The sequence below is a fragment of the Panthera leo genome, chromosome A3 (genome assembly GCF_018350215.1).
Source record: "Panthera leo isolate Ple1 chromosome A3, P.leo_Ple1_pat1.1, whole genome shotgun sequence".
Classification (NCBI taxonomy): Eukaryota; Metazoa; Chordata; class Mammalia; order Carnivora; family Felidae; genus Panthera; species Panthera leo.
The window spans coordinates 112,920,525-112,947,119 of NC_056681.1; the positions used below are offsets into that span (position 1 = coordinate 112,920,525).

General features: G+C 41.8%; 1 protein-coding gene across 2 annotated transcripts in view; it reads right to left on the reverse strand.

Moving 5' to 3' along the window:
• The window catches only part of LTBP1 (latent transforming growth factor beta binding protein 1), a 398,959-nt gene that overhangs the window by 167,508 nt on the left and 204,856 nt on the right, over nt 1-26,595 (reverse strand). For both annotated transcript variants that reach the window (XM_042933279.1, XM_042933277.1), the window contains exons 6-8: nt 24,919-25,143; nt 23,261-23,535; nt 2,355-2,457 (exon numbers count right to left, since the gene is read on the reverse strand). In XM_042933279.1, coding sequence (XP_042789213.1) covers nt 2,355-2,457; nt 23,261-23,535; nt 24,919-25,143 — 603 coding nt within the window. The remainder of the gene's footprint in view (nt 1-2,354; nt 2,458-23,260; nt 23,536-24,918; nt 25,144-26,595) is intronic.

Below are 26,595 nucleotides of genomic sequence, written 5' to 3' on the forward strand. Positions count from 1 at the left end.
TTCACAATGTTCCCACAGACAAACTTACACAGTACGTGAGGGAAAGGCCATGAAAAAAAATGAAAAGTTGGGGCGCCTTGGTGACTTGGTCAGTTAATCGTCTGACTCTTGATTTCAGCTCAGGTCACGATCTCACAATTAATGAGTTTGAGCCTGCATTGGGCTCTGTGCTGACAGCATGGAGCCTGCTTGGGATTCTGTGTCATGTCTCTTTCTCTCAATCTCTCTCTGCTCCTCCCCTGCTTGTGTTCTCTCCTTCTGTCTCCCTCTCCCCCCCCCCCCAAAAGTAAACATCTAAAAAAAAAGTAATCTTTTTTCAACATTTTAGATATAGACACTTGCCTCATAAGACTCAACAGCAAACGACTCAAGCTGGGACTCAAACTCAAGTCTACCTAGCTCCAAACTCCATGCTCTTTTAAATCATACCATATCTCTCCTGGATATCCCTTTGGTCACGTTGCCAGAATCATTTTGGTACATGGATCTTTCAGTGAGGAGGAACTATCACACTCAGCCCACTTGCTGGAAATCCACATTACCAATCATTATCAAATCAGCATAGAAAGTCCACAGGGGACATTCTTAGTAATGAAGGTCTCATTTATTTGATTCATTCCCTAACTAAAGAATTCATTATTTACTGGAAACTTTAGTGGGTGTTTTCACAAGTTAGTCCTCCAAAAGAAAAGAAAACAGAAGCAGTATCAATGAAATAAACAAAAGTTTAGGCATCAAAAGATTTAGAGAACAGGTAAGTTTGAGAGACAAGGAGGTCCAAATGAGAGACAATGAGACAATTATTTGTAACCAATTATAATGATCATAGAACAAATAGTACATAAGTCCTACCTGTAGAGCAAGGATTCCAAGATGACAGATTCTAGACTGAACATAGGTGTGAAAGGCAGATGAGAATATCAAATAAACTTAAGAAGAGTAAATAAAAATTATCCAATTGAAGCAAATGAGAAATTTCTTGCAACATGAAGTGTAAAAACCTACTATAAAAATCTTCAGTTATAGCAGACAAAGGAAGATAATGGAGGAAAAATATCACTTGCTTTCTTGGGGAAAATGTGATGAGTTAAGTGTATTACAAAAAAACAAGTTACTTCTGTCTTTCAAAAAAATCTCTATTAGAAATCAGCCAAAGGTAATGCTACATTCAAAAACTAAAAATAGGGGCACCTGGGTGGCTCAGTTGGTTAAACATCTGACTCCGGTCAGGTCATGATCTCACCATTCATGAGCTTGAGCCCTGTGTCGGGCTCTGTGCTAACAGCTTGGAGCCTGGAGCCTGCTTCGGATTCTGGGTCTCCCTTTCTCTCTGTCCCTCCCCTGCACATGCGCGCGCTCTCGCTCTCTCTCTCTCTCTCTCAAAAATAAATACACATTAAAAAAAATTTTTTTAACTAAAAATACTGGCATAATTGGGAAAAAAGTAACAGAGGAACATAAACCTGGATTTATTCAAATCAATAGGTTCTAAAAACTACGATTTATAGACTAACCAGAAGACGGGGTATCAGTGTAGATTCATGTCACAGAGAACTGTGATGGTATAAAAGTGGTGACTAAGAAAAGGCAGGGAAAGTACTGTGTTCTAGAGACTGTAGACCTGTCTTGTCCAGATCAGCAACCAATCATTTCTCCATTTTAGCCTTTTTTCAGGGAAATCTGAACATTTATGGTATACCAAATGGCTGTTGTGGCTATTGATAAAAGTTTTGATAAAAATTTCACTTAAGGAATTTAACCTAAGGAACAGCAGCTTCATTAACTTTTTGTCAGTTTTTGAAACACGAATTTTAATTTTTTTTTAAGTTTATTTATTTTTGAGACAGAGAGAGACAGAGCATGAACGGGGGAGGGTCACAGAGTGGGAGACACAGAATCTGAAACAGGCTCCAGGCTCTGAGCTGTCAGCACAGAGCCCGACGCGGGGCTCGAACTCATGGACCGCGAGATCATGACCTGAGCTGAAGTCGGCCGCTTAACCGACTGACCCAACCAGGCGCCCCGAAACACTTATGAATTTTAAAGACAGCTTCTTTTCTCTTTGCTTGAGGAAAAAGAACCTCGTTTAGCTTACTGCTCTCTTAAAATGCTTTTTTAGAAATAAGTGATCAAACTGGAGAAGGCAACTGATACCTGCTTTTTACAACAAAGAATTGACAGTAAAGCTTTCGTGGACCAGCAGCAAGGTTTCTGGACATGCAAATTGCAGCACTATGTTCTAGAATTCTCTAAGAGTTCTTTGAAAGTCGAAGGCTGTCTCACCAATGAACAGTTATCGTAAGGAAAGCGATATGCTACATTAACCTTCAAAGGAATAACGAAACGTCACTTACACGGCTTCTTGGGGCATTTCTGGCATTTGTTAAAGCCCCACGAGGTACCCACAGTTCCACAGCAATCCTCCTGCTTCGAAAGGCCAGGGAGCGCCTTGCCACACTGCAGTGATGAGATGTGAAATTCGAAGGTTAATTGAGTGCAGGATGTCCCAGCTCTAGAACACTGCTGTGCTTCACCGTCACATTATAAAACAGTTCCCTTCTTATTGACACAATTAGAGAGGGGAAAAGAAAAAAAAAAAAAAAGAAAACACAAAAAACTCAAACTTTGAACCAAAACACCAGAACAGAATCCATACAACACTAATGAACAAGCATATTTCTAAGAGCTTCTTGGCATTTTAGAGTCTTAGGAGAATCTGTCACTGCTCAGAGCACTTTATAAAATGCCTATTTCCAATGCTACCTCCCCCACCCCCCCCCACCCCCGCTTGATTTTCCTTTGAGAAGAACCTCAACTCACAAGTTCAACATAAACTTTTAAAATTTAGTTTAACTGTCTGTTGGAACCTCTGGTGTGGATCATTGGGAAGCAGAGCTCTGAGAGTGTGGCATGTGTGCAAACGTGGAAAATATGGCACAGGTCCCATCTACAAGAGTCTTCAGGGCTTCCTATAATACCAAGCCTTGGCAGGAAAGGACAGTACAAGAAATGATCATTGGCTGTGCCAGATCAGCTTTGGCAGACATGAAACCTCCAGACAGCCAAGTAGTCTGACCCAGGGAGGTCAGCCAAGCAAGGAAGGTGCTGGCAGGTTTCAGCAAGGACAGTAGGTAGAAGAGCAGGGCTAGAGTTGTCAAATATCAAGACGCATCTCATCTCCTGGTTAATCACACAATGTCTGAAGAGGCTGAGAGGCAAGGGTCTGAAGTCAGACTAACTCAATGGGGTCAGGAAGGGCCAAGGCAAACAGATCCTACTCTCTGTACCCATTCTGAGGCCACTCAGGCAAGAAGGGCCACCTGGCTCTCCACCGATACTCTGTAGGCTAAGCCCAGACCCCGCATCTGAGAAGTTACTCTGCCTTCCTCTGCCTCAACCTCTAAAAAGTCCTCCCGACAGGTTCCAGTGTCATTTTTCCAAAAACGAATCTGATGACATCACTCTACTGATTCAAAACCCCTCAATGAATCCTACAGTCGGAAGACTGCAAACTCCCTGGGATGGTACACAAGGGTCCTCCCTACCCTGCTTCAGAACATACGACTTTCTCTGTGTCCCCCTGTACCTCCCCACATCTAGCCTTCAGACACCCTAAAAGATTGTTTATTTTCTGAACAAATGTCTTTCCAAGAGCAGTTTCCTTTCCTTGGCATATACCCTATAGCCATCGTTTTCCCTTTGGCTGGAGAACCTTTACCGTGACCCACAGCTCTGAAGAACTGGCACCATGAAGCATCCAGTCTCCTCAGTTTCAGCGAGTGCGTCCTCTCTCCGTACCCCAAAGCACATCCCACACGGCTCCACTGCCTCCGCTATGCTTGTGAATTAAACACAGATGTATATTATGTCTCTATACCCCAGTACACAGTGCCCATGCTCGATCACTTCTGAGGGATGGAAGGTGCAAACAATCTAAGGAACTATCAAACAACCTAGCTACAGGCCACCAAGCAGTGGCTCTCTGCAGACCAAGAAAAGTTAGCAGTTGCACCCAGGCTGGTTGAGCACAACATGGTGACAAGAACGTCTGGGCAGGTGGCGGCCCTCAGAAGGGCAGCGGGTCACAGACACCATTCACTCAGCAGACTTCTGGGTCCAGGCAGATAGCATTCTGCCCGAGGCTCTAAGTGACTACCTGTTCGAATTGTAAAACCAAACCAGGGAAGGCCTGGCACAGGGAATGATAGTGTTCAAGTCCTCAGGCTTTTGTGGTTTTTTAGGGATTTCAACAGGATGTTATGTGCTCTCAACAGCAGACAATGATGGGGGTTGGGGTGAGGGAAGGGCAGGGAGATGGCAGTGTGGGGGGGGGGGTGGTGTGAACACTCCAACAAAGGAGAACATGACAGAAGAGAAGCAACCATGGCTGGATTCGGGTAGTTTCCAGACTCCTTCAGCTCAGTCACAGGAAGCTTACATCCAGAAATGTTTATTTCCAGTTTTATCAAAGAGGTTTATGTGAGACACCAGTGTGCTTCGGATATGGACCATTCTTGCACCAGACTCTCCAGGCTCTTCCCTTTAATCAGGCAGAACTTTCAGCACTTGCTGATTTTATATGCGCAAAATTTTAGCAGCAGTTAAAATCCAATTTTCACCTCAGATTCCTAGAATGTTTTATTTGGTAGGGTAAAAATAAATTCCCTCTCTCTCTCTCCTCTCTTTCTCTCTAACAGGCTTCAGAAAAGGTACGAGGTTTTCATTACAGGATTCGGGCTGCTTTATCCCATGGCTTTGTTTTTGCAGGTCCACAGCCAAAAGCAGCACAAACCATCCAAATCGATTAAATAAATGACGGTGTAGGTGGTACCACAAAACCGTGTGTTCCTCTCAAAATTGGGTCTACACAGGATAATAACAGGCTGCAAGGGATGAAGTCAGGCTTACAGCAAGGCACAAAGTCTCACACATGCTGCTTGAGGTAGTTAATTATGAAGAGGCTTCAACGTGAGCCAGAAACAAGGCCTGAGAGACCTTTGAGGCCACAGGCAAAGCTCTCACACAGGAGACTACCCAACACTGTGAGGTCTTATTTGGATGGAGGAAGCGCCTAGAGGAAAAGAAGGAGGAAGAGGATGCTCTCTCCTCCACAGTGAAGGTCACATTGGAGAGAATTACGTAGAATAGGATGAGGTTTGCATTCAGAATGTTCTTCTCTCAGAGTGGTAGACTCTGCTTCTTCATGAGACACCATCCCAAGGACCCATGACTGGCTCTGCCGAACTGAGTTTTCATGCCCAGACTGAGGTGATTTTTACAAGTGAAAAACACAAATGGAATTTCTCCTATGTGACTCACTCACCACATTTTCAGAGAAAGCCTGTCTCTCATTTCAAGGCGTATCTTATGTGTGAGGAATCCAGAAGAAACGTGCTAAAAAATTTACAACCAATATTTAGCCATTTCAAGCCAGAAAGAAAAATCTATCCTGTCAAATGAGCATCGAGCTGCAGCTCCTCAAAAAGCTCACCACCTCAGGTTGCACACTGGAGGGACACAGAAGTCCACACGTCCATGCCAGCATTCAGCAAATGCACGACCCACCTAGAGCAGCAAGCAGAATGATGCCAGGTCTGGCAACCAGGTCCTGTGGGCATCCAGTGAAGAAAGGAGAATAAGACTATGTCCGACCATGATGGCACAGTACAGATATGTTAAAGAAGGCTAGCTGCGTGATGAAGGTATTAGTAGGACTAAAGAGAGGACTTCTGTCATTCAGGAGGAAACCTTTTCAACAGCAAATGCTCCTCAACAACAGAAGACGCTGACATCTTCACTGGGAGCAGAAGCTGGAGGACCATCTGCCAGGAATGCCCAGGATTCAAAGCAGATGGCTTCAATGGTTTCTGCCAGGGCGAGGGTTCTGTGTTCGATACATACTGACAGGTCGTACGACGTGATTTAGGAAATACAAATTACTAGACACTAAAGCCAACCTGGAGGACTTCTGTTGCTCTCATGTCTACCTCAGGAGTGTGTCTGGGTGGGTGCACTCCTAACCATCTCTTCTGTCTCACCTCCTTCCTCATATCAGTAGCTCCAGAGACGCTCACCACAGGCGGAGCTTCCTTCTACGAGACTTACGCAAACTAGACAGAAAAGAGAAGAACAAACAGACCTACTTCCAGCCCCACTTCACCAGTGCACTGACCATGGTTCTTAGAAGAGTGAGTGCAAGAAAATAATTCACTGACCTTTCCTACCTTCCTGTGTTACCAGAACGTCCGAGAAAGTAAAGCTATGCAAGAATCGTTACGATTATTCCATGAATACCCATGTTTTAACTTTTACAACACAAAATTATTGCAAGCAATGGTGCAAAAACCTTTAATTTTTAAATTAGTTGCTAAGAATAAACAGACTGTGGGATCATGTACTTTTTAAAATCTTGACCTAGTTGAGAACACTTCTGACTTCAACTCAGTTTTGAGGTACTACCGTGGCGCTTTCCTGACACTCAAAGTTAAGCTGTGATTGCATTTTTTACATCCCCCTATAAATATATGAGCAGGAATGACAGTTCAAAACTTAGCATTTGGCAACCAAGGCCCATAATTTTTGTCACCTAAAAACTCACCACTGGAAATGTTCTAGAGATGAACAATAATTTAAAGAGATTATGATAAATATTGGAGTGTGGTTTCATAAGATCTCATTTTCCTATGTTAAAATTACTAGTACCTATAATATCCTCATTCTAAGAGTGTTGGCTGTGTTGTGCCAGGTTTTGAGGAAGGAAGGTCCAGTAGGGAGTAAAAGAAGAGAGTGCTGGGCTGTAGTCAGTAAACCTGGATCTAAATTCCTACTCTCTTGTGAGTAGAGATGTTCACCAGATTGTCCAGCCTCTCTGGGCTGGTAATGGCACAGTGGGACAATAATCCCAACTACAAAGGACTGTGGTGAGATCAAACTATGCATGTCCAAAAAGGGCCGCCCTATCCCTTCTGCCCCTCTCTGGGGATTAGAAAAATGTGACCCTTAAGATGTGTTCTGCATCAGGACACAGCACTCAGTAAACAGAGCATTGGCTGGATCCCCATCTGCCCTCTCAGCTGAGTCTCATGTGAGTACAACCCATATAATGTTCAAATGCCGGCCATTTGTTAGCCTCTTATCATAAATTTGTTAAAGGCATTCAGATATTTCAGTAGTAAAAGGGCCACTCCACAAAGATGGCCACCATGTCACGGCCACTACTTAGCCTTCCTATTAAAGAAAGACATTTAAGGGGCACCTGGGTGGTTCAGTCAGTTCAGCATCTGACTCTTGGTTTTGACTCAGGTCATGATCTCAAGGTTCTGAGCCCTGCATCGGGCTCCTTGCTGACAGTGCGGAACCTGCTTGGGATTCTTTCTCTCCCCTCTCTCTTGCCCCTCCCTGACTTGTGCTTGCTCACTCTCTCAAAATAAACTTAAAAAAATTTTAAGACATTTAAAAACAATAATATCAAAATACTCTTAAGAATTATCCCTATTACATCTGTAGAACTCATTTTACTTTGTTATCAGGAACCATTGCATACATACTGCATAAAGTACTGAGTTTAAACAAAGAACGTTTCCTCAAAGAGAAAAAGGCACTGGAGCCAAAGACACAAACAGAACTTAAAAAGTTAAAGTAATGCAGATTTTTAAGATTCACTGAAGTAAAACATGAAAGAACAGAGAAGGCTGACTCACTGCAGCTCCTGCAAGAGTGCTGCAGGGCTGTGTTGGGCAGGGGCTCAAACAGGCGGTGACTCAACGGCTGGACTGGAGAGCCAGATTCCAAAGAGATGGAACAGCGCTGGCTAAGCCCAAGACTGACCACCAACTGGGAGAGGACCCAGGCACAGGTGGGTGGGAGGCGAAGGGCAGAGGAAGGCAGGCCAAGGACGAAGGAACAGAGACAGTGGGTGGGGAAAGTCAGAGAATGAGGTAGAGCTAAGCCATGGAGAGTTTTCCAAATCGGGGATTTCATTTGTAGTTAGATACCAAAATTAATCAGGAGAGAGGGAAAAGGAAACAGCATAGTTCATTTTCCCAAAGCAAAGTGTTTTGGATGGTGTCCACTGAAATATTTGGCATCTTTGAAGTAATGGCAAACACAGAAATATTGATAAAGAGGAAGAAAAAGAGGGGGAAAAGATTGTTTTTATGAAAGTACAGTTTTCCACATCTGATACCCCCTCTCAAGAGTAAAAGAGAATTAACAGCAAAGAGTATATCATTTATGGGGGAAAAAAATGAAGAAATTACATTTAAGGTCAACATGAACAGTTATCAGAGGACCAAAAAACCCAAAATTGGCTAATTATTAAAAGCCCATTAGCTATACTACTCCTCAAAGAAAGAGTAGAAGGGAGGTTTTAAGTTAAGCACAGAACAAGATCTTTCCCCAACAAATGCTATCCCCAACAAAAGATGTCCTACCACAAAGCAAATACCCAGGCATCTCCACGTCCATTAGAATTAAGGCTATCTGAATGTGAAACTGATCTTTCCACACAATCACCTTCCCTGTGGACCAAATGAGAAGTAGTGTAATAAAGATGACCCATAACTGAGTAAATGCTAAGAGCATATCTTCTGATGTTGGACCAAGATGGGTCCTCACTTTACCAATTAACCATGTATTTTACTATAGGCAAAACATTCAAACCCTATAAAACGTAACTAAAAATGCCCATTTCCAGAGAGCTCTCAAGAGGACTGAGACAATACGTATAAGACAGTCAGATAGCCAGCATGTACCAGGCTCACAATCAATATTAGACCCTTTTGTCCAGGCCCCTCACCTAGAAACTTGGGTTTATTTAACAAAGGACTAAGTAACCCAACAATTATTCAGTATCCCACATGCCAGATTCAATTTGTCAAGAAAGGATACATGAAGTAATTTAGATATAGAAATATGAAAAGAGGGGCACCTGGGTAGCGTCAGTTAAGCGTCTGACTTCGGCGCAGGTCATAATCTCGTGGTCCATGGGTTTGAGTTCCACATTGGGGTCTGGCCTGCCTGGAGCCTGAGATTCTGTGTCTCCTTCTTTCTCTGCCCCTCCTCTGCTCATACTCTGTCTCTCTCTCTCTCTCTCTGTCTCTCTCCCAAAAATAAACACTTTTAAAAATTTTTAAGAAATATGAAAAGAAAAAGAAGGTATTATGTTTTTCCTAAAAATGTTCAGGTTTTCACAAAAGTGCTCAGGCTAGTGAAAAGTGCTCAGAGAATTAATGCTGTAGAAAGATGTGTAATCATGTGGATTTCATTTTAATTCTCCTCGAGAAACACAACATGATGTCACTGAATGACAATAATTCAACCAGTTAATACCAATGTTCAAGCAGCAAATTTCACTTTGGGGACATCCAGATCTTTTTGGTCACCCACCACGTCTTGGTAAAAAGACCAAGACCACGAAGCCAAAATAACAGAGCCCACTCTGCACCTCTTGACCATAAGCAGCCATGGCTTAATCATAAAACCCTGCAGAATGTGGAACTCACTAAGACAGGTCCCAGGAAATACAGCTGTCTTTTCACACTAAGCTAGTGTTACAGACGGAATGTGTGCCTCATCCCCCAAATCCCTAAGTTGAAGCGTTGACCTCGAACGTGATGGTACAGAGAGCAGGGCCTTTGGGAAGTAATTAGGTTTAGATGAAGTCATAAGAGTGTGGCTCCCGGGTGGGATTAGTGTACTTACAAGGAAGGGAATAAAGACCACAGCATAAACCACTGACTGACTGACAGGGACACACACACTCTCACTCTCTCTCTGTCTCTCTCTGTCTCTCTCTCTCTCTCTGTCACGTGAGCACATCAAGAAGGTGGGTGTCTGAAAACAGGAAAAGAGCTCCACCAGGAACTTAATCTGTGAGCACCTTGATCTCAGATTTCCTATCTCCCAAACTGCAGAAAGTAAGTTTGGATAGCTTAAGCTACCCAGACTATGGTATTTTGCTATGGCAGCCTGAGCCTACTTACACAGATAGCAACAGTTCCTTGTGAACACCCCGGGACCACAAGAGATGGGCTAAACCAGGATGGAATAGTAGAAAGAACACTGGAGTAGCAACCAGAAAGGCTCAGTTTCAGTCCTCACCAACCAGAGATACGAGATGTGAAGCAACTAATTCACTTCTCTAGACTTTAGCTTCCTCATCAATTAAGTTTTACGTACAGACTAATTACTAATACTCATTGATGTGCCTAAATTCTATGATTTTATAAAGGCTCCAGTGCAGGGGTAGAAGATAACTGGAGGTTGTAAGTGGAATGGTTTCCTGTGTCAGGGAAATCCTATGAAGGGCAAGGTTCCTTAAATGTCTCCTGCCTGCCAGACTGATACAGTACATTCCATGATGATGCAGACTTCCCAGGCCTAGCATCACACCCTGACCTAGATCAGTGTGATCCGTGATACTAGGATGGGCCTCCTCCTCTTGACCCTACCCTCCCAGCTCACCCCTCTTCTGCTAATCAGTGCTCACAAAAAAGCAGCTCTATCTTCCTGAAAACAGTCATGGCTTTTCAACAGCCACTCTCTAGATTAATTACAATGAATCATATGATTATCAAATAGGCAAACTATCAGAAATTACTCAAGATGGTCATGGAAATGCAAATTTTGCCTATCCTGAGCTGGGACCCATTGCAAGGTCACATTGTGATTGATCAACCTACACGGCATGGGTGTCCCATAAATTACTCCAAGCATGCATCTGACACGTTCACCCCCACCCAGACCCAGAAAACTTTACCCCAACATTCTGGTACAAACAAGTTTTCTGGCAAACAGAAGCTATACCCTCAGTACTCTATATCTGGTTGAAGAATGGGAACCCCTTTTTTGGAAATCTTGGACTTCTTTTCATAAGAACCAGAATGAGGTCCCTTATGGGAAAAGTTCCAAGTACACGCAATGGGGTGGATGAATCCAAACTTCTATCACAGCTCTTTATTCCTATCATCAATCTTTTCGCTATGATATAAACATATCTCCACTCCGGCAAAGTGACTTCTGTCCGTCTTCTGACTAAAACGGTGTTCTTATGGCCTCTGGGCCAACCATGGCTCCAAACTAAACTGGAAAACCTCAGGAAAGCTCTTCAATGTCCATGCACTAGAACATTAAATATGTTTATTTCTATGCGCCAGTAAGAAAGAGGGTCCAAATATCTAAGCCTATCATTAATGCAACTAGAACAACATATTTGATCAACTTGTCCTAAGGCCTGTTGTCATAAAGGGGAATATTGTACGACAGAGCACTGGCGGGGTAACAGGCATTGTCTCATAAGAAGAGGAAAGCGCTTAAATACTTCCAGATTTTTTAAAGAACTTGTAAAAAATTTGCTTTGGCTTGAGCAGAACATTCTTTATAAGCAAGGTTTTTTTTTTTGCTTTTTTTTTTTAATCCACCCAGCTTTCTTTTATTAGAGTAATTAAAACAATGTTAGGCATTTGGGGTATCTGATACAACCATAATCCTCTGATATTTCAGGCTATTGATTTTACAAAATATCTACTATGACTAGGGCATTAACTGCTGGAAACGTATCCACGTTGATTTCTGACAGTGTATTTGTTTAAAGCCCGCTGAAGCCAAACCATAGGCTTCAAGGAATTCCAGACAACTACTTTAGTTTATGAAACGATATTTTAAAAGTTACGCTAAGGCAAAAATGGTTTTAAAAAGTAACATACAAAGGGAAAAAAAATTCTTAAGCATGAAACTTACGATTCGACTTGACATCTTTTCTAAAGAAACAATTAAATTTGGGCTATTTTCTCCATCTCTACAATGATTTAATAAGCATTTCATCAGTTGTGATATATGTGTGTTGCTATTTTTACACCGTAAAAAGAATAAGTATTGTCATGATTATATTCTGACATCATAATTCCCGTTACCCTGTCCTTACAGCAAAACAACACAAATCACATCATAAATCCTAGCCTTAGATGGTGAGAACATGAAATTTATTCAAAGTTCCATTACCGAGGATGTGACTAAAAAGACAGACTCATGCTCAGGAGGAAATCAAGATGGGCATACAGGGAGGGTTGTTATTACTATGGCAACTGGATCACTCCCAAAATGATGAACATAAAGGCTTCTTTCCCCAGTGCTTACTTCTACAACTGTACTGAAGGAAATTTTCTATATTAAGCTCCGGTGCTTCTCAGTTTCTTTTCTTTTCTTTTCTTTTTTTTTTTTTTTTTTTTCTATGTAGAGATACTGCAAGGAACAAAAAACATTTCAGGCCTCATACCGCTGTGTAAATTGCAACACGTGCCTCATCTGGTTAAGCTTTCAGTTTTTCTGTGTTTTATCCAAGTACACAGAACTCAAAACTAATAATTACCTGTGGTTTGGTTGCAAATAGTGTAGAAAAACTGAACGCCACAAATCATATTAATAGGTTTCTTGAGTTCCCCGGGAGCAGGAAACCAGGTCTGTCTTGACCACATTCTGCCACTTGTGGCAGGAACATTCACTGCTCACCAAAGAACCACTTGTCCCAGCTTCCCGGCATGTGCCAGCTTCCTAACTGCATCGGTCAGCTCCGACTACTGTAACAAAATATCACAGACCGGGGGGCTTGAAGAACAGACATCCATTTTCTCTCCGTTCTGCTTAAAATGCAAGATCAGAGCACCATCACCGTCAGCTCTAGTGAGGTCTTTCTTCCTGGCTTGCAGGACGCTGCCATCTTGCTGTGTCCACACAGGGCAGAGAGAGTGAGCTCTCAGGGGTCACTTCTTAGACGGACACAAATCCTATCACATCAAGGCCCCACCCTTACAAACTCATTTCATCTTAATTACCTCCTTATTGACTCTATCTCCAAATATAGTCACACTGGAGATTAAGGTTTCAACATATGTTTTGGGAGGGCCATGATGGAGTCCATAGCCCTGACAGGCGGGGCCAAGTGACTCACTCTGAACAAGGGTTGTGGGAAAAGCAATGTCCCTTGCAGCACCTCTCCCCGTGCTGTAGGAATTAAAGAGGCCACATATTCCGGATAGCACAGTCTTAACACAGTGGAAACCCATCAGCCTGACAGAGAGCGATGGCACAGAGCTCCTGGCTTACCCCTTACACACCTAGCACAAGCAAAATGCAAGCTTTTGTCATGTTAATTTATTACTACAGCACAATCTATTCTGCCGCCAGCACTGAGCTCAATTCCTAAATGGCCCTGCCCTCGTGAAAAGCATAGCCTTGTGGGGAAAAGAGGTTCATAATCAACAATTTTGAGATAATTAAATTCAAAATGGTCTGACGGGATTCCAAATGCAGTAAGTAGAGTTCAGACAGAAGACAGTACATGTGGGTGAAGGACTTCAGAAGACTTTTTGGAGGTACCAATACAGGCTGGATTTGAGAAATCACTGTAGGTATTTTTTTTAAGTTTCTTTATTTAGAGAGCACGAGACCGCAAGCAGGGGAGGGGCAGAGAGGGAGAGACAGAGAATCCCAAGCAGGGATTGTCAGCTCAGAGCCCGATATGGGGCTTGAAATCATGAACCGTGAGATCACGACCTGAGATGAAATCAAGAGTCAGACACTTAACCGACTGAGCCACCCAAGCGTCCCTAGTAGGTCTTGACGTATCTCATTTTTGTGCAGTTTGCTCTGTCCATAGGCCCTGTGCATATGTAACTATTGGTGGCACATAAGATGGAAAAGAAGAAAGATGTCAAACGTACCAGTCAGAGGACTGCAGGGCTAAAAGTGGCCTTGGTAGTCTTCTCAGGCAAACCAGTTATTTGAAAAACGAAAACACACACACACACACACAAAACTGAGGGCCAGAGAGACAGGGAGCTTGCAAAAACGGAAAAAGATTATGGACATGGAAACATCACCTCCATCTCTGAGTCTCAGGCTTCACATAAGTAAATGGGAGACAAGAATACCAACTTTTCCCTATTTTTAAGGTCAAGTAAGGTCATAAATGTCAGTGTTCTCTATCAGCTATCAATTTTATAAAAACACAGCATCTTACCAGGATGCCTGCCCCTAAGCCACAGAATGTTCAAACCATTTTCTTAACAGCTCCATTAAGGCCTGCACATTCTAAACCAGACCTCTTCAAAGTGTCATCTTGAAAGCATTGCTGTTTTTATTCAAAATATTTAGAACTCCTCTGCGTGGATTTCAGAATTCTCTTCAGGGATGAAGACATGCTACTTCAAATATCCAATGGCACAAATCCTTGCTTTCTGGAGGCTGAACTGACCCCTGGAAGCCTTCAAGCCACTGAGAATATAGCAAATGAGGGAGCTGCACAAGATCACAGACAGACAAATTTTCTCATGCAGCTCCATTAACTAGTTCTGAAAAATCCCTTCGAAACGGAAATTTCCAATCTGTTGGCCCAACAGCCATTGCTAGAATAAATGCACAGTCTCATAAAGGGCCTCACTGAAAAGAATATTCCATTTGATACATTGATATGTAAATTTTTTGATTCACAAAAGAAGACAAGAGGAGAAAGAAAAAATGGAAGGATGAGAAAGAAAAAGAAACCTGTACTATCTGTCCTCAATGTGGGAGAAGGGGCAGGGCAGGGCAATGGAGTCATTGTCATCTCTCAACATCAGTGTTGCTTTTTCTCCACAAATTTATGGGTCAGATTCCAGAGGACTGGGGTTTATTTTGGTTTTTCTGTACGTGTGTGTGTGGGTGTGTGTGTGTGTGTGTGTGTGTGTGTTTAAGTAAACCAGAATGATTCTACTTTGTTTTAGCAAATCTCAATTCTAAGGGACCATGTTGGCAAGGCCAAGAAACAACAGACCCAAGAATACCAGCTGAGTCTTTAAACATTTTTGTAATGTATAGAGCCTAACTCAAACATCAATTCAAACCTTGGGCTTTTTTAAGTTAATTTATTTATTTTTGAGAGAGACAGTGAGTATAAGTGGGGGAGGGGCAGAGAGAGAGGGACAGAAGATTTGAAGTGGGCTCCCTGCTGACAGCAGAGAGCTTGACATGGGGCTCAAACCCATGAACTGTGCGACCATGACCTGAACCAAAGTCAGACGCTTAACCAACTGAGCCACCGAGGAGCTCCATACCTTGGGCTCTTAAAACTACTTCCGGCATATTGCCATCTTCAAATGGAATGACCACAAAACCATATCACTTTGCCAAATTCAGAAGTGACATAACATGCTTCCACTCCAAACTGCCCTATAATTAATCTCAAGGCCTGTTCCTCAGCAAAAACAGGAATCTAATTATTAATAGGGGTATTGAGTGAGCCCTAGAGGCATAAAACATGGAAATTTGATATTTCCAGTCATGATAAAGGCACTGTCACTGCCAATAAAATGAAAAACATCTGAGAGGAGGTGCTTGAGGAGGACCAAGAAAGCATAAACTTGGCTATTTAAGAGATTAGGGTGAGGGAACAGCCAAAGCTGACGTGCATAGGTGCAGACATTGGCCTAGGTAAAGACCGGAATCAGGCAGTAGGAAGGGTAATGCGTCTAGGTCATCATCCATTCTCTCAAGTAGCCTACTTCAGTTCTAAGAATCTATATTTTGATTATCCTAATGTCTTAGTCCCACATTCCCCAAGTAAAGCTAGCAATTTCCCTGGCCACTGGCAGAAGCCCAGAGACATGCAGACACATTCTCTTCACATACAGCTCCTTCTCCCTTTGGGTCTTTACTGATCTTTTAAACTCAAAGGAAGAGAGTCCCTGAACGAAGTCTGTCTGGCAAAGGCTGCTGGAACCAGACCAGCCAACACTGGAGAGCTCCAGGCACCCATCGCTGACACGTGTGTGACACCTTCGGTGATACCTCCGCAGTTGACACAGGTAAGGTTTGGCAAGGGTGGCCATTTGAGAGCCACTGGAGACAACCAGACTCACTAACACTCAATTAAATATTTCTTAGATTATGTCAAAGGAGTATTTGAGTGGGACACTGAAGAAAAACCCAGATGTCATAGGAAGTGCCTGGTGTTAACGGTTTATTCCACCTGAAGGAGGCCAAACTTCAGTAAATGCAATCAGCATACCCCATTGGGGCTCTCTGCTCACAGAGAAGGCAGATGTCTGGTAGCCCTGGCCCTGCCTTTCCCACTCACTGCCCCGCAGTACTTCTGCAAGAAGATGAAGGCCAAGTTCACCAGGGACAGACCTGCCCCCAAAAGCATGTGGCTGGGGAAATGGGTAAGGGGTGAGGGCCACATACACACCTGTACCCAATGCTGACCCAGTTCTCCTTCCCACATAAGGGATGATATGTAAGTGAGAGGCCAAGCGACTTTGGCAAAATCTCTTATAGTTATTCCTTCTTAAACGTTTTACTTATATTTTGAGAGAGAGAGAGAGAAGCAGAGAGACAGGGGGACAGAGGATCTGAAGCAGGCTCTGCACTGTCAGCCAAGAGCCTGAGATGGGGCTCGAACTCACAAGCCAGGAGATCATGACCTGAGCTGAAGTCAGACATTCAACCTACTGAACCAACCAGGCGCTCCTAGTTATTCCTTCTTTAGAAGTCTCATCGATTTATGTAGCTTGTAAAGGGAAATAGCCAATGTGAAGAGTGTCACAATGACTCTAGCATCACCCCTGTCAGAATATCCTAAACCACGTCTTTTACCCTACTTTTAGGCCTCATCCTCGCAATGCTCTTAGGTCACAGCAGAGGGGACTTTGTGGAAATTAAAGAATAGATTTCTAAGCAGAACATACTCTCCCAGCTCCTTTAATTGAGTCCTGAATTCTCATCCTCACTGCGAACAGATTTGCAAAGTCTACAGTCTGTCTGTGGTATCAATCCACATCAGTATCTATCCATATGTATCTTTTCTGCCTTGTGGAACTGACAGGCCAAGCATCTGCTTCCCTACTTTCTCACTGGCTGTTGTGTGGTAGAAACCAAGAAATATTCTTCTTCAAAGTCCTGTCACAGAAAATTGAGACTTAAAAAAATTTTTTTTAATATTTATTTTTGCGAGAGAGAGACAGACAGACAGAGCATGAACAGGGGAGGAGGAGATAGAGAGGGAGATACAGAATCCGAAGCAAGTTCTAGGCTCCAAGCTATCAGTACAGAGCCGGATGCAGACCTTGAACTCAAGAACTGCGAGAACATGACCTCGGCCGAAGTTGGATGCTTAACCGACTGAGCCACCCAGGTGCCCTGAGACTTTTTTAAAAAGTACTTTCAGGGGCACCTGGGTGGCTCAGTCAGTTAAGCGCCTGACTCTTGATTATGGCTCAGGTCATGTTCTCACGGTTGGTGAGATCGAGTGAGCCAGGGACTGGGCTCTGCGCTGACAGCATGGAACCAGAGCCTGCTTAGGATTCTTATCCTCCCTCCCTCTCACTGTCTCTGCCCCTTTCTCCACTGGCACTGTCTCTCACTCTCAACAGAAATAAATAAATTTAAAAAAAAAAAAAGAAAGAAAGAAAGATAAAAAGTACTTTCAGCCGTGTAATTAGGAGAGTTCCCACTTTGATGAGATCACAGTTTCTTGTTAATTTCTCCATGATGGTTACTTTAAAAAAAGTTTTTTTTAAACAAAAGTCAAGTCCATTTGTTTGGCCCTTCAAAAATTGTGTGTGTGTGTGTGTGTGTGTGTGTGTGTGTGTGTGTGTTAGGACTAAGATTTAGAGCCTGAGGATGTTATGGAATTTATCTGCCAAAAGAGACCTATCTCCAATTATATAAACTTTTTCCTCCAATGGCCCATCCAGTTTCCATTTTTCCTGTCTAAAGAGAACTGTTGGAACAACTTCTAGAACCTCTAGGAGGACCCCTAAATAATTCTCAAGTCATCTTAACTCAGTTTTGCTCCTGCTCTTCTTATTTGTATGACCGGGAAGGAAAGGAAATAAAGGCTTTTCCAGTAATTTCAGGATTTCACAAGTACTGCTCTCTTCTCTCCTTAATCCACATAAGGATTTTTTTTTTTTTGTAGCGAATACATATTAGAGAATTTAAATGAAAACACAGAGTTTGTTTCTTACGGTTTTGTTTTGTTTTATTTTTTTAACTGTTATGGCCATTTTATGGTTGCAAGCAGGTTTGGGTGTTGCTTGAGCATCTTTATCTGTGCTAAAGCACTGTACTAAAAATATCTTTTCTGTTTAGACCTACTTCAGGTTTTCCAGTATTTCTGTTCTTCGTTAACTCAGGTGTTTATATGCAGAATTTTCTGCTCTTTTGGCATGTGCAAAAGGAAGGTCTTGAAGCATTTGGACTTTTTGTCTCATCTTGTACGTCTGTGTCTAATTAAGGGGCATGTTCCCGTATTTAAAACAGCACATGATTGCACAACCAGGCAAAGGCAGACCCAAGCGTGGACATTGGACCCCAAGCCCTACCTCGTGATTCTAAACACTTCTCAGACAGGGTCTTTTCATACCATCTGGCATCATTAGGTCACTGCAAATGTTTGTTGCCGGCAACTGGGCAACAAATAAAACCTGCGTAAAACAGACACTCAAATGCCAAGTAAGTTTCAAATTTGGGTCACTATTAAGAGAACCAACTTAAAACAAAGGAAACCCTTGTACAACAGAAAAAGTATACATATTCAATGTCCCTGTGATGCAAAAAGAAATTGAGGGGGTATTTTCTGAAATTTGGCCTCTCCTTAGAGATGAAAACCAGCACGGAAATGTTCACATTTCCAGCATGTGAAATAACACAAGATTTTCCTAAAAATAGTTGGTAATTTTAATCATCGGAAATTGTAATTCTAACTTCATCTATACAGTGAGTAGACTTTCCAAAATGTTTTCAAATATATACAGAGAACACCCCCCACCCACAACTACTTCAGGTAGCACAGAGAGATAACTGCCAAAATTATGACTTGTTAACTGCTTCAGATTCGACTTACATTCAAGAAATCCATCCTCTTAGCCACACCATGCATTCTATTAATTTCTACTCTTTTAATACTTGAATATGAATTTAGCAATGCCTGTATCCAGCTCAATTCACACAGAAATCAATACTCTATGTGATCTAAAGAAGAAATTATTTTTAGGACTTAAAAGATGGAACATCACTTTCTCCAACAGTAAAACGATAGGCCTGATTCCTCCCCCAGCTCTACCCCCCCATACCTTGTCACACTCTGTCAAGTGTGTGACATTATAAATTCCCAATCCCATTATTCCTGCTCTTTTCTCTTCATAATACAAGCCAAAGAAATGTCCACTGTTCTCACGAATTTATCACCACTAGAGCTATTTGCTGCTCAATGAATCTTCTCCACTCATCTACTCTCGCTCCATCTCTGAAACAGCATTAGACTTCCTGACTGATACTCAAGAACGCACCATTCTTGATGTCAGTCAAGGATGGGGCTGCTTAAAACAAAGATGTAGCTACTCATCTTCATCTTACAACCCTCCCCCAGGGTTAATCAATCATTGTGAGCATTTATCTGATTTCTGAAGCAAGGAAGTTCAGAACGGTCCAACTTATCACATTCTTTTTTTTTTTTTTTTAAATCCCCCACAACAGCCAATAATCAAATCCTGATGCTTGATTCTTTACAAAAGCTCAGGAATTCATCTTTATTTTCAAGTTAACTTCTTAGACTGGACCCTGGTCAATTCACAAATGGACCGAAGCCAACGTCTCCTCCATGGCCTCCTCATGTCTACCGTCCCCACATCCACCCACCCCATTCTTTCCTAAGTTGAAACTTTTAAAATTACTCTCTAAAAATTCATAAAATGTATCAAAGTTACAGCTTTCGAGTTCAACTTAAAATCTGATTATTCTAAGACTAGACAGTTATCATTTTTGTTTCTTTTCCTCAAGAAACTTTCACATATTCTGAGACAGTCACTTGAATACCTACCTCTCGGGGTCAACAACTATTACAATTTTGTCTTATTTGTGTATGAGATGCATTTGAAAATAAACCATAACCATCATGGCGTTTTACCCCTAAAACTTTGAACATTCATCTCTCAAGAATAAGGAATGGTCCTACATAACCCCCACATCATTATCCTACCTAAATAATAGTAATTCCAGAATATCATCTAATATCCAGCCCTATTTAGATTTCTCCAATATCCTTTGGAGCCGGGTGTTGTGTGTATGTGTGTGTGTGTGTGTGTGTGTGTGTGTGTGTGTGTACTTCTAGCTAAGAGTTGATTAAGGTTCTTATGTTATATTTGTCATTGGGTCTCATTTGTCTCTTTCTAGAAAAGTCACTCTGCTTTTCTTGTTTTCCCTCATGAGAAGATTTTTTCTTTGAAGAAGCCAGGTTATAATATCCTACATTATGAATCTGTCTGCTGGAGGAGATATGCGTGTGATGTTTTTAGTTTGTTTCCCCTTTGCCTATGAGCTAGATAGGTTAGGTGTAAAGGCTTTATTAGATTCAGGTTAAATATTTTTGGCAAGAATACTTCAAGGATGATGTGGAAACTCCATACTGTGTCACATCAGGAGGCACATAATGTCGGTTGTCCCACTTGAAACAATTCTGAATTTGACTGCATGGTGAAGGGGGGCTTCATGAAAGTGTTACCTTGATACTAAGTCATTTATATCACACTATGCCTCAGGTGTAAGGGGCTTGTTATCTGTACAAATACATGCCAGGAATCCCAAGCTATTTTGCTTCTCTGGTCTTTCCTAACACTCCCTTCTCCATTTCTTGCCATGTTCTCTTTCTTTTAATTCTTCTCCCCCACTTCTGTGGGAGCTTGCCTTCCTAACCAATCATGCATTTTCCTCTACCACTGAAGCAATTCCTGACATTCCACTATACAAAGATGCCCTGAATTTAAATACATGATCATAGCTCATGTTCAACTTTCAACCCCAAGTTTACTAACTATTAGAATGTGCCATAGACACAAAAGCAGTTTCTGCCAAATTTGTTTCGTATGTGACCTCTCATGGTAACACATAAACACAGTTACTGATAACTCTAAGGCATTCGAAGTCTCAAGAGCCAAAATCTGCAGCTAATGAGAGTGTTCCCACTAAGCAACGCAATGCACACCGAAGGAGCATTTACACAGTTGTTTCTGCAATTCATTTAAAAATCTACCTACACCACCTCGTGGAGCTTTGTTTGCAAACTAACTATAGCTAGAAAGCACACATATTTTCCAGCACCTCTGTAGGGACACGTCTTATATACTATTGACTATTTGCCAGAAATGTATTTTTTAATGTCTCGATCATCCTAATTACACAAATTACTGGACAATCATAGGCATGCAGCAACATTTCTCAGTAACAGTAAGAGTGTTTTCTTGAAAACAGGTCTTATTTTGAAGCTGGGTATTAGTGACTACACATGCAAAATAAATTAAGAACTGAGATCATTGTCTGGATCATTCTGACCAGAAGTCAGAAGAGTATCCAGATAAGGCAAAAGTATTCCACGGAGTTTGAATTATTTGGGGGAACTCTACCAATTATCCAGCTCGCTTTGACTGTACTGTCCAGCTTACGCTTGAAAGTAAATAGTTTGTTTTTATCCTTTCTAGTTCGCAATCCTCAGCCTACTATTATACAAAACTGGTAAGTTTGTTAATACCTCATTTTCTTGCTTTTTAGGCTCTGTGTCCAACTTGGAAATTAGGGAGAAAGATACTGGGCACAGAGTTTTAAAAGGACCTGCCTTTTCCTTTCTCATGGCCAATCTAAGCTGGAATGGCTAAACAATGCAAATGGCACCAATATCACCCTCTCTCTCCAAGGCTACTCTGGGGCAACATTGTGAAGTATGAAGTTTATCTTCAGCCCCACTGTCCCTACCGAAACCTGACCTTAGCACAAAATCCAGTCTTTACTTCTAAGCTAAATTTAAATTGATGATGTTCCTTCTCCAAGAAGCATTTGCTTAAACCTGGTCTTCAACTGAGGAATGAAAAGGTTCCCTTCAGTGAGCATTTCAGGTATCTGTAGGCAGACAACAAAGGTGGTGTTTGGGGGATCAAGCCTTCCTTGCTTTACTAAAATTACAGGACATAAGCAATCACCTACTCTATTTTTAAGTTTGACTATCTGGATAGATAAGTACCTTCTAAGCTAATATTTGCAGAGTTCTACAACATTTGCAAAGCAGACACATTACATGTCTCATCTTGACAAACCCCCATATTCTTATCTCTACCTTACAGATAAGGAAGCTGGTCTCCTAGCACCTACTGCTGGGGCCATAGCTCTAGCCAAGACCTTTAACTCTATTCACATGGGTTCTCTTTTCTAGCTGGGTCTAGAAACCAATTTTGTTTTACTGCCCCAGAAGAAAGATTACAACCCTACCGTACACTTGCCTAGTACCTAAAAAGCATGTTCTAGGTTTCTAAAGCAGTAACAACTGACTCTATTACCTACAAATACTTCACACACACACTAATTTTCTAATAATCAGGTAACAACAGAGGAATAATAATACATTTATCTCACCGACTCTTCTCATGGGGGATCCAAACCATATGAAATGACAAGAGCAGAACCAAAGGAAAAAGCCACAACATTATCATGTGATCCCAAAGCAAGTAGCACAACATGGTTGAGGTAGAGGAACCAATATATTTATATTGTCTTTGCTATGTATATTCAACAGTGAGTTTTAAAGAAAACTCAGCCTTTCTCTCACTTTATGGTATAAATATAGGCCTAAAGTGACGTGCAAATTCAATATTAAAATGCACGTCAAACAATTCCTGCATTGCCATGGTAGTTACGAATTTTTATTAGCAGAAAGAAGATGCCAAGTTATCACTGCACAAAGGGGTCAAAATTCCTCTGTACCTACAACCTACAAACTGTTGCAAAAAGGCATAAATGTTTTCAAACATCTTTGCAGAATACATCTCACATACCATATCTCATGCCTGACTTATTTTATTCACAGATCACCTTAAGTAAAAAAATATATAAACAGGCAATCATGGACTTCTGGAAGCATTTCTGGAAGATCACTACTTAATATTATAGACTGAGTTCAGCAAAGTTTTTCTGTCAAGAGCTTTACAGGCCTTATTTCAGGATTTGGGGACCCCATGATCTCACCAACGCTACATAACTGTTGCCAACAGCATGGAAGGACAGACAGTATGTAAATGAATGGATGTGGCTATGTTCCAATAAACCTGTATTTACAAAAAATGGGCCCAGGGGTCAGTCTGTCAACCCCATCTATTGAAAACCATTTTGCCAAGTCTGGCTTTCCTATTAAAATGCCATATCTATAATGCATTACCCAAATGGGCAGGGCAATGTTGCTTACCTGTGACCCAATGGTTTCCTGGAAGCACCGGCCAAGCTGCGTCTTAGCAGCCACAGGGTAGACGTGGGGAATGACCTGCTGGTGAGAGTACGTGGAATGTACGGTCTGGGTCTTCTGGACGGGAAGCCCTTGGTAAGAGATTTGGGATTGGCCCGCTTGAGCTTCTTTTGTCTTCTGGCCTGTTGGGCCATCAATTCTTGAAACCTGATGTATCTGAACTGAAGCCTCCGGAGGGTGTTTCACATGGATATTGACTATGTTGGGAGGAAATTTCACTAAAAGAGATTAGGAGAAAATTTTAGTCGTGAATAATTAACAAGTGAGTCAGCATGAGAGCAAATACAGACACCCACATAAACTTTATAGTACCCTAGTATGTATGTATTTTTGCTGCACAGCCATCAATTCTGGAGAATAAAAGGGTACACTCAAAACACAAATTAAACCTGGATTTGTGTCTTTTAAAGAGTAAAACTGGACATGTAAAGAGACATTAAAACCTTTCACAGTAACACATTCACGAGACAAGAATATTCTTGGGGGGGTAGGGGGCGCTGCGTGGCTCAGGCAGTTAAGCATCTAACTCTTGACCTCGGCTCAGGTCATGATCTCGATGTTCATGGGTTTGAGCCCTACATCGGGCTCTGCGCTGATGGTGCAGAGTCTAGCGGGATTCTGTCTCTCCTTCTCTCTGCCCCTCCCCTGCTTGTGCACGCACACGCATGCGCTCTCTCTCTCTCTCCATCTCAAAATAAATAAACTTCATGCTGCCTGTGGTCACAGGTGGGTACACTTTATCAAAGGACAGTAGTAAAGGCTCAAGAGTTTACTTTTGCATTTCTCAATGTTTCTACTGCCAAACTTGTAAGATTTACCTTTCTACGTCAAAAGAGGAAATACAGTTCCACAAGGCATAATTCCCTTATCCTGAATGTTATGGCATGTCCATACCTGTGGGACTCCTGAACTATGGAAAATACTTACACGTGATATTTTATATCTGTATTTACTTTCTGCAACTTCCAAATAAAATTTCATCTTCTGATGCTAACTAACATTCAAGTTTTAAAGACTAAAGGCCTTAACACTTCTCTGACCCCTTTTCAAAAATTGTTCATGTGTAAGAGATGCCAGGTTTGAAAGAATGAGTTAGTCATAGAATTTCTAAGCTCCAAGTGACCTACTTTACCTTCCTCTACAGATGAATAAATTGAAGCCCAGTGAGGTTAACTGATTGTTTATAACTAAAACCAAGCGCTCTTCAACTACAAAATAAACTCGATACTCACCAGCAGGTACTAGGCAATCCACTAGCTCATTAGTCCTATATGAGTCTGAACACTGCCTTGCTCATCTTTCTATTTCCTAGGCCCTGCCAGAAACATGAATGTAACAGCTCTTGGTGCTAAGAGCCAGCATAAAAGGATGGGCTCCTTTTTACTTTATTTCCTAGATACTAAATCTCTATGGCCTAGAAAGTACTGCAGCCACATACCTGAGCCCATATTCTGTCCCTGCCACCATTTCCCAGGCCACAGATCACATACTTCTCTCTGTTTCAATACCAGTCCCGCCATCTGCAGATACGTGCTTCCACATGAGTTAGGTAGGTTAACAGACATCTGATGAATGGGCAAAAAGAAAATAAATAACCTTACCTTTGACTCCTTGTTGGCTAGTCATGGTCAGAGGCAAGGTATGTGTAGAGTGGACAACATGCGTTCCCAATGTCTTGCCTGACTGCTGAGAATGCTGGTAAAGTTTAGGCACACTGGCACCATGGACCGGAATCTGACAAAGCTTCCCTGTGAAATTTGGAGGGCACTGGCATTTGTCTCTTGAACTGCACTGGCCACCATTCATACATGGAAGATGGCAAATTACTACAAGGGAAAAGAGAAAATGGGGAGAGGTGGGTAGTTTCTGAAATGCTAAGTAACAACCAATCAACAGAATCCCCAAAACCCACAGCCCATGAAAATCATCATATTCCTGATGACTTTAGTAACAGTCAACAAAGAAGTCACTACACTATGAAAACAATGGACTATTACTATCTTTTTCTTCCCACCTAAAGCCATTTAACTCTCCAATTGCTTGTGGTTGTTCTCCCTGACAAGGGAAAGAATTCAAAGTAGCCACTCAGGATTATTATCTATCACAGTGTCCTTTTCAGTATCTGTTGCATCCTATAATTACCTTGATTTTGTAGTGTATTACTTGTTTGTTAACTGTCTCCCTAGACTATAAAGTCCTTGGGAAAAAGTGATCTGTCTAGCTTAGTGATTTTTATATCCTCAGCACCTAGAATAATTCCTGGCACACAGCAGACATTATTTCCTCAAAGAATAAACAAAGAAACAAATGAGTGTTTAAAGCATCTCTTGATACAGGTATTCTCTTCGTAAGACATGGAACTAAGTGCTACCCAGAATCAGGGAGGAGAAGAGCCTGAATCCTGCTTTATAGGAATATGCAATCTCCTTGGGATAGACCACAGTGAAACTGAGAAGTACCAGAGTGATTAGTAGTATGGGCTTTAACAGATTAAGAATAAAGAAAGATAAAAGGACATGTGGAGTAAAGAATTTTAAGAAGAGTTTTAAATTCTGGCTAACTTCAGCTTTTAGTCAACCTCCTAATTAACTAAAATTCTTCCTATCAGCCTCTTAACATAATCTGACTCCTACCAACTTGAACAGTAAAAGTGCCTCAACTCCATTTCCTTCCAGCTTCTACTCTCTTTTAAGTCTTCTCCTCTTTTAAGACCAACCTTTCAAAAGAACTGCCTCGACACACTACCATCTAGCTTGGACCAGGCTGTGCTTCCCTCTCCCTACCTCTCTTCTACATGACACTACTCTTACCAAGATCACTCATGGGCTCCATGTTGCTAAACCCAATAGATGGATTTCATTTTTCCCTTGGTTTCCATCACATCTCACTCATCTATTTGTGCTCCTTCCTCTCAGACCATTGCAGAAATATTCTTTGCAGACTCCATTTCTATGCCTTTTAAGTACTGGTATGCTTTAAGGCTTGTTCTTAACCTCTCGCCCTTACTAATTCTACACACGCTGTTTCTATGATTTTACTGTGTTAGATGGTAATGTCATCCAAATTGGTATTTCCTAACCAAAGCTTTCTGCTGAGTTCCAAACTGTCTACTACAATGTATCTTCGTGTAGATATTCCACACGTGACTCAAACTGGAAAGGTCCAAAATCGAACTCCTCACCTTCCCCCAATACTTCCATTCACCAAGTGGTCCTTAACAGAAACCAGACTGCTGCTCCCCCATTTCACCCATCCAAACGTCCAGGCCTAGAACTCCT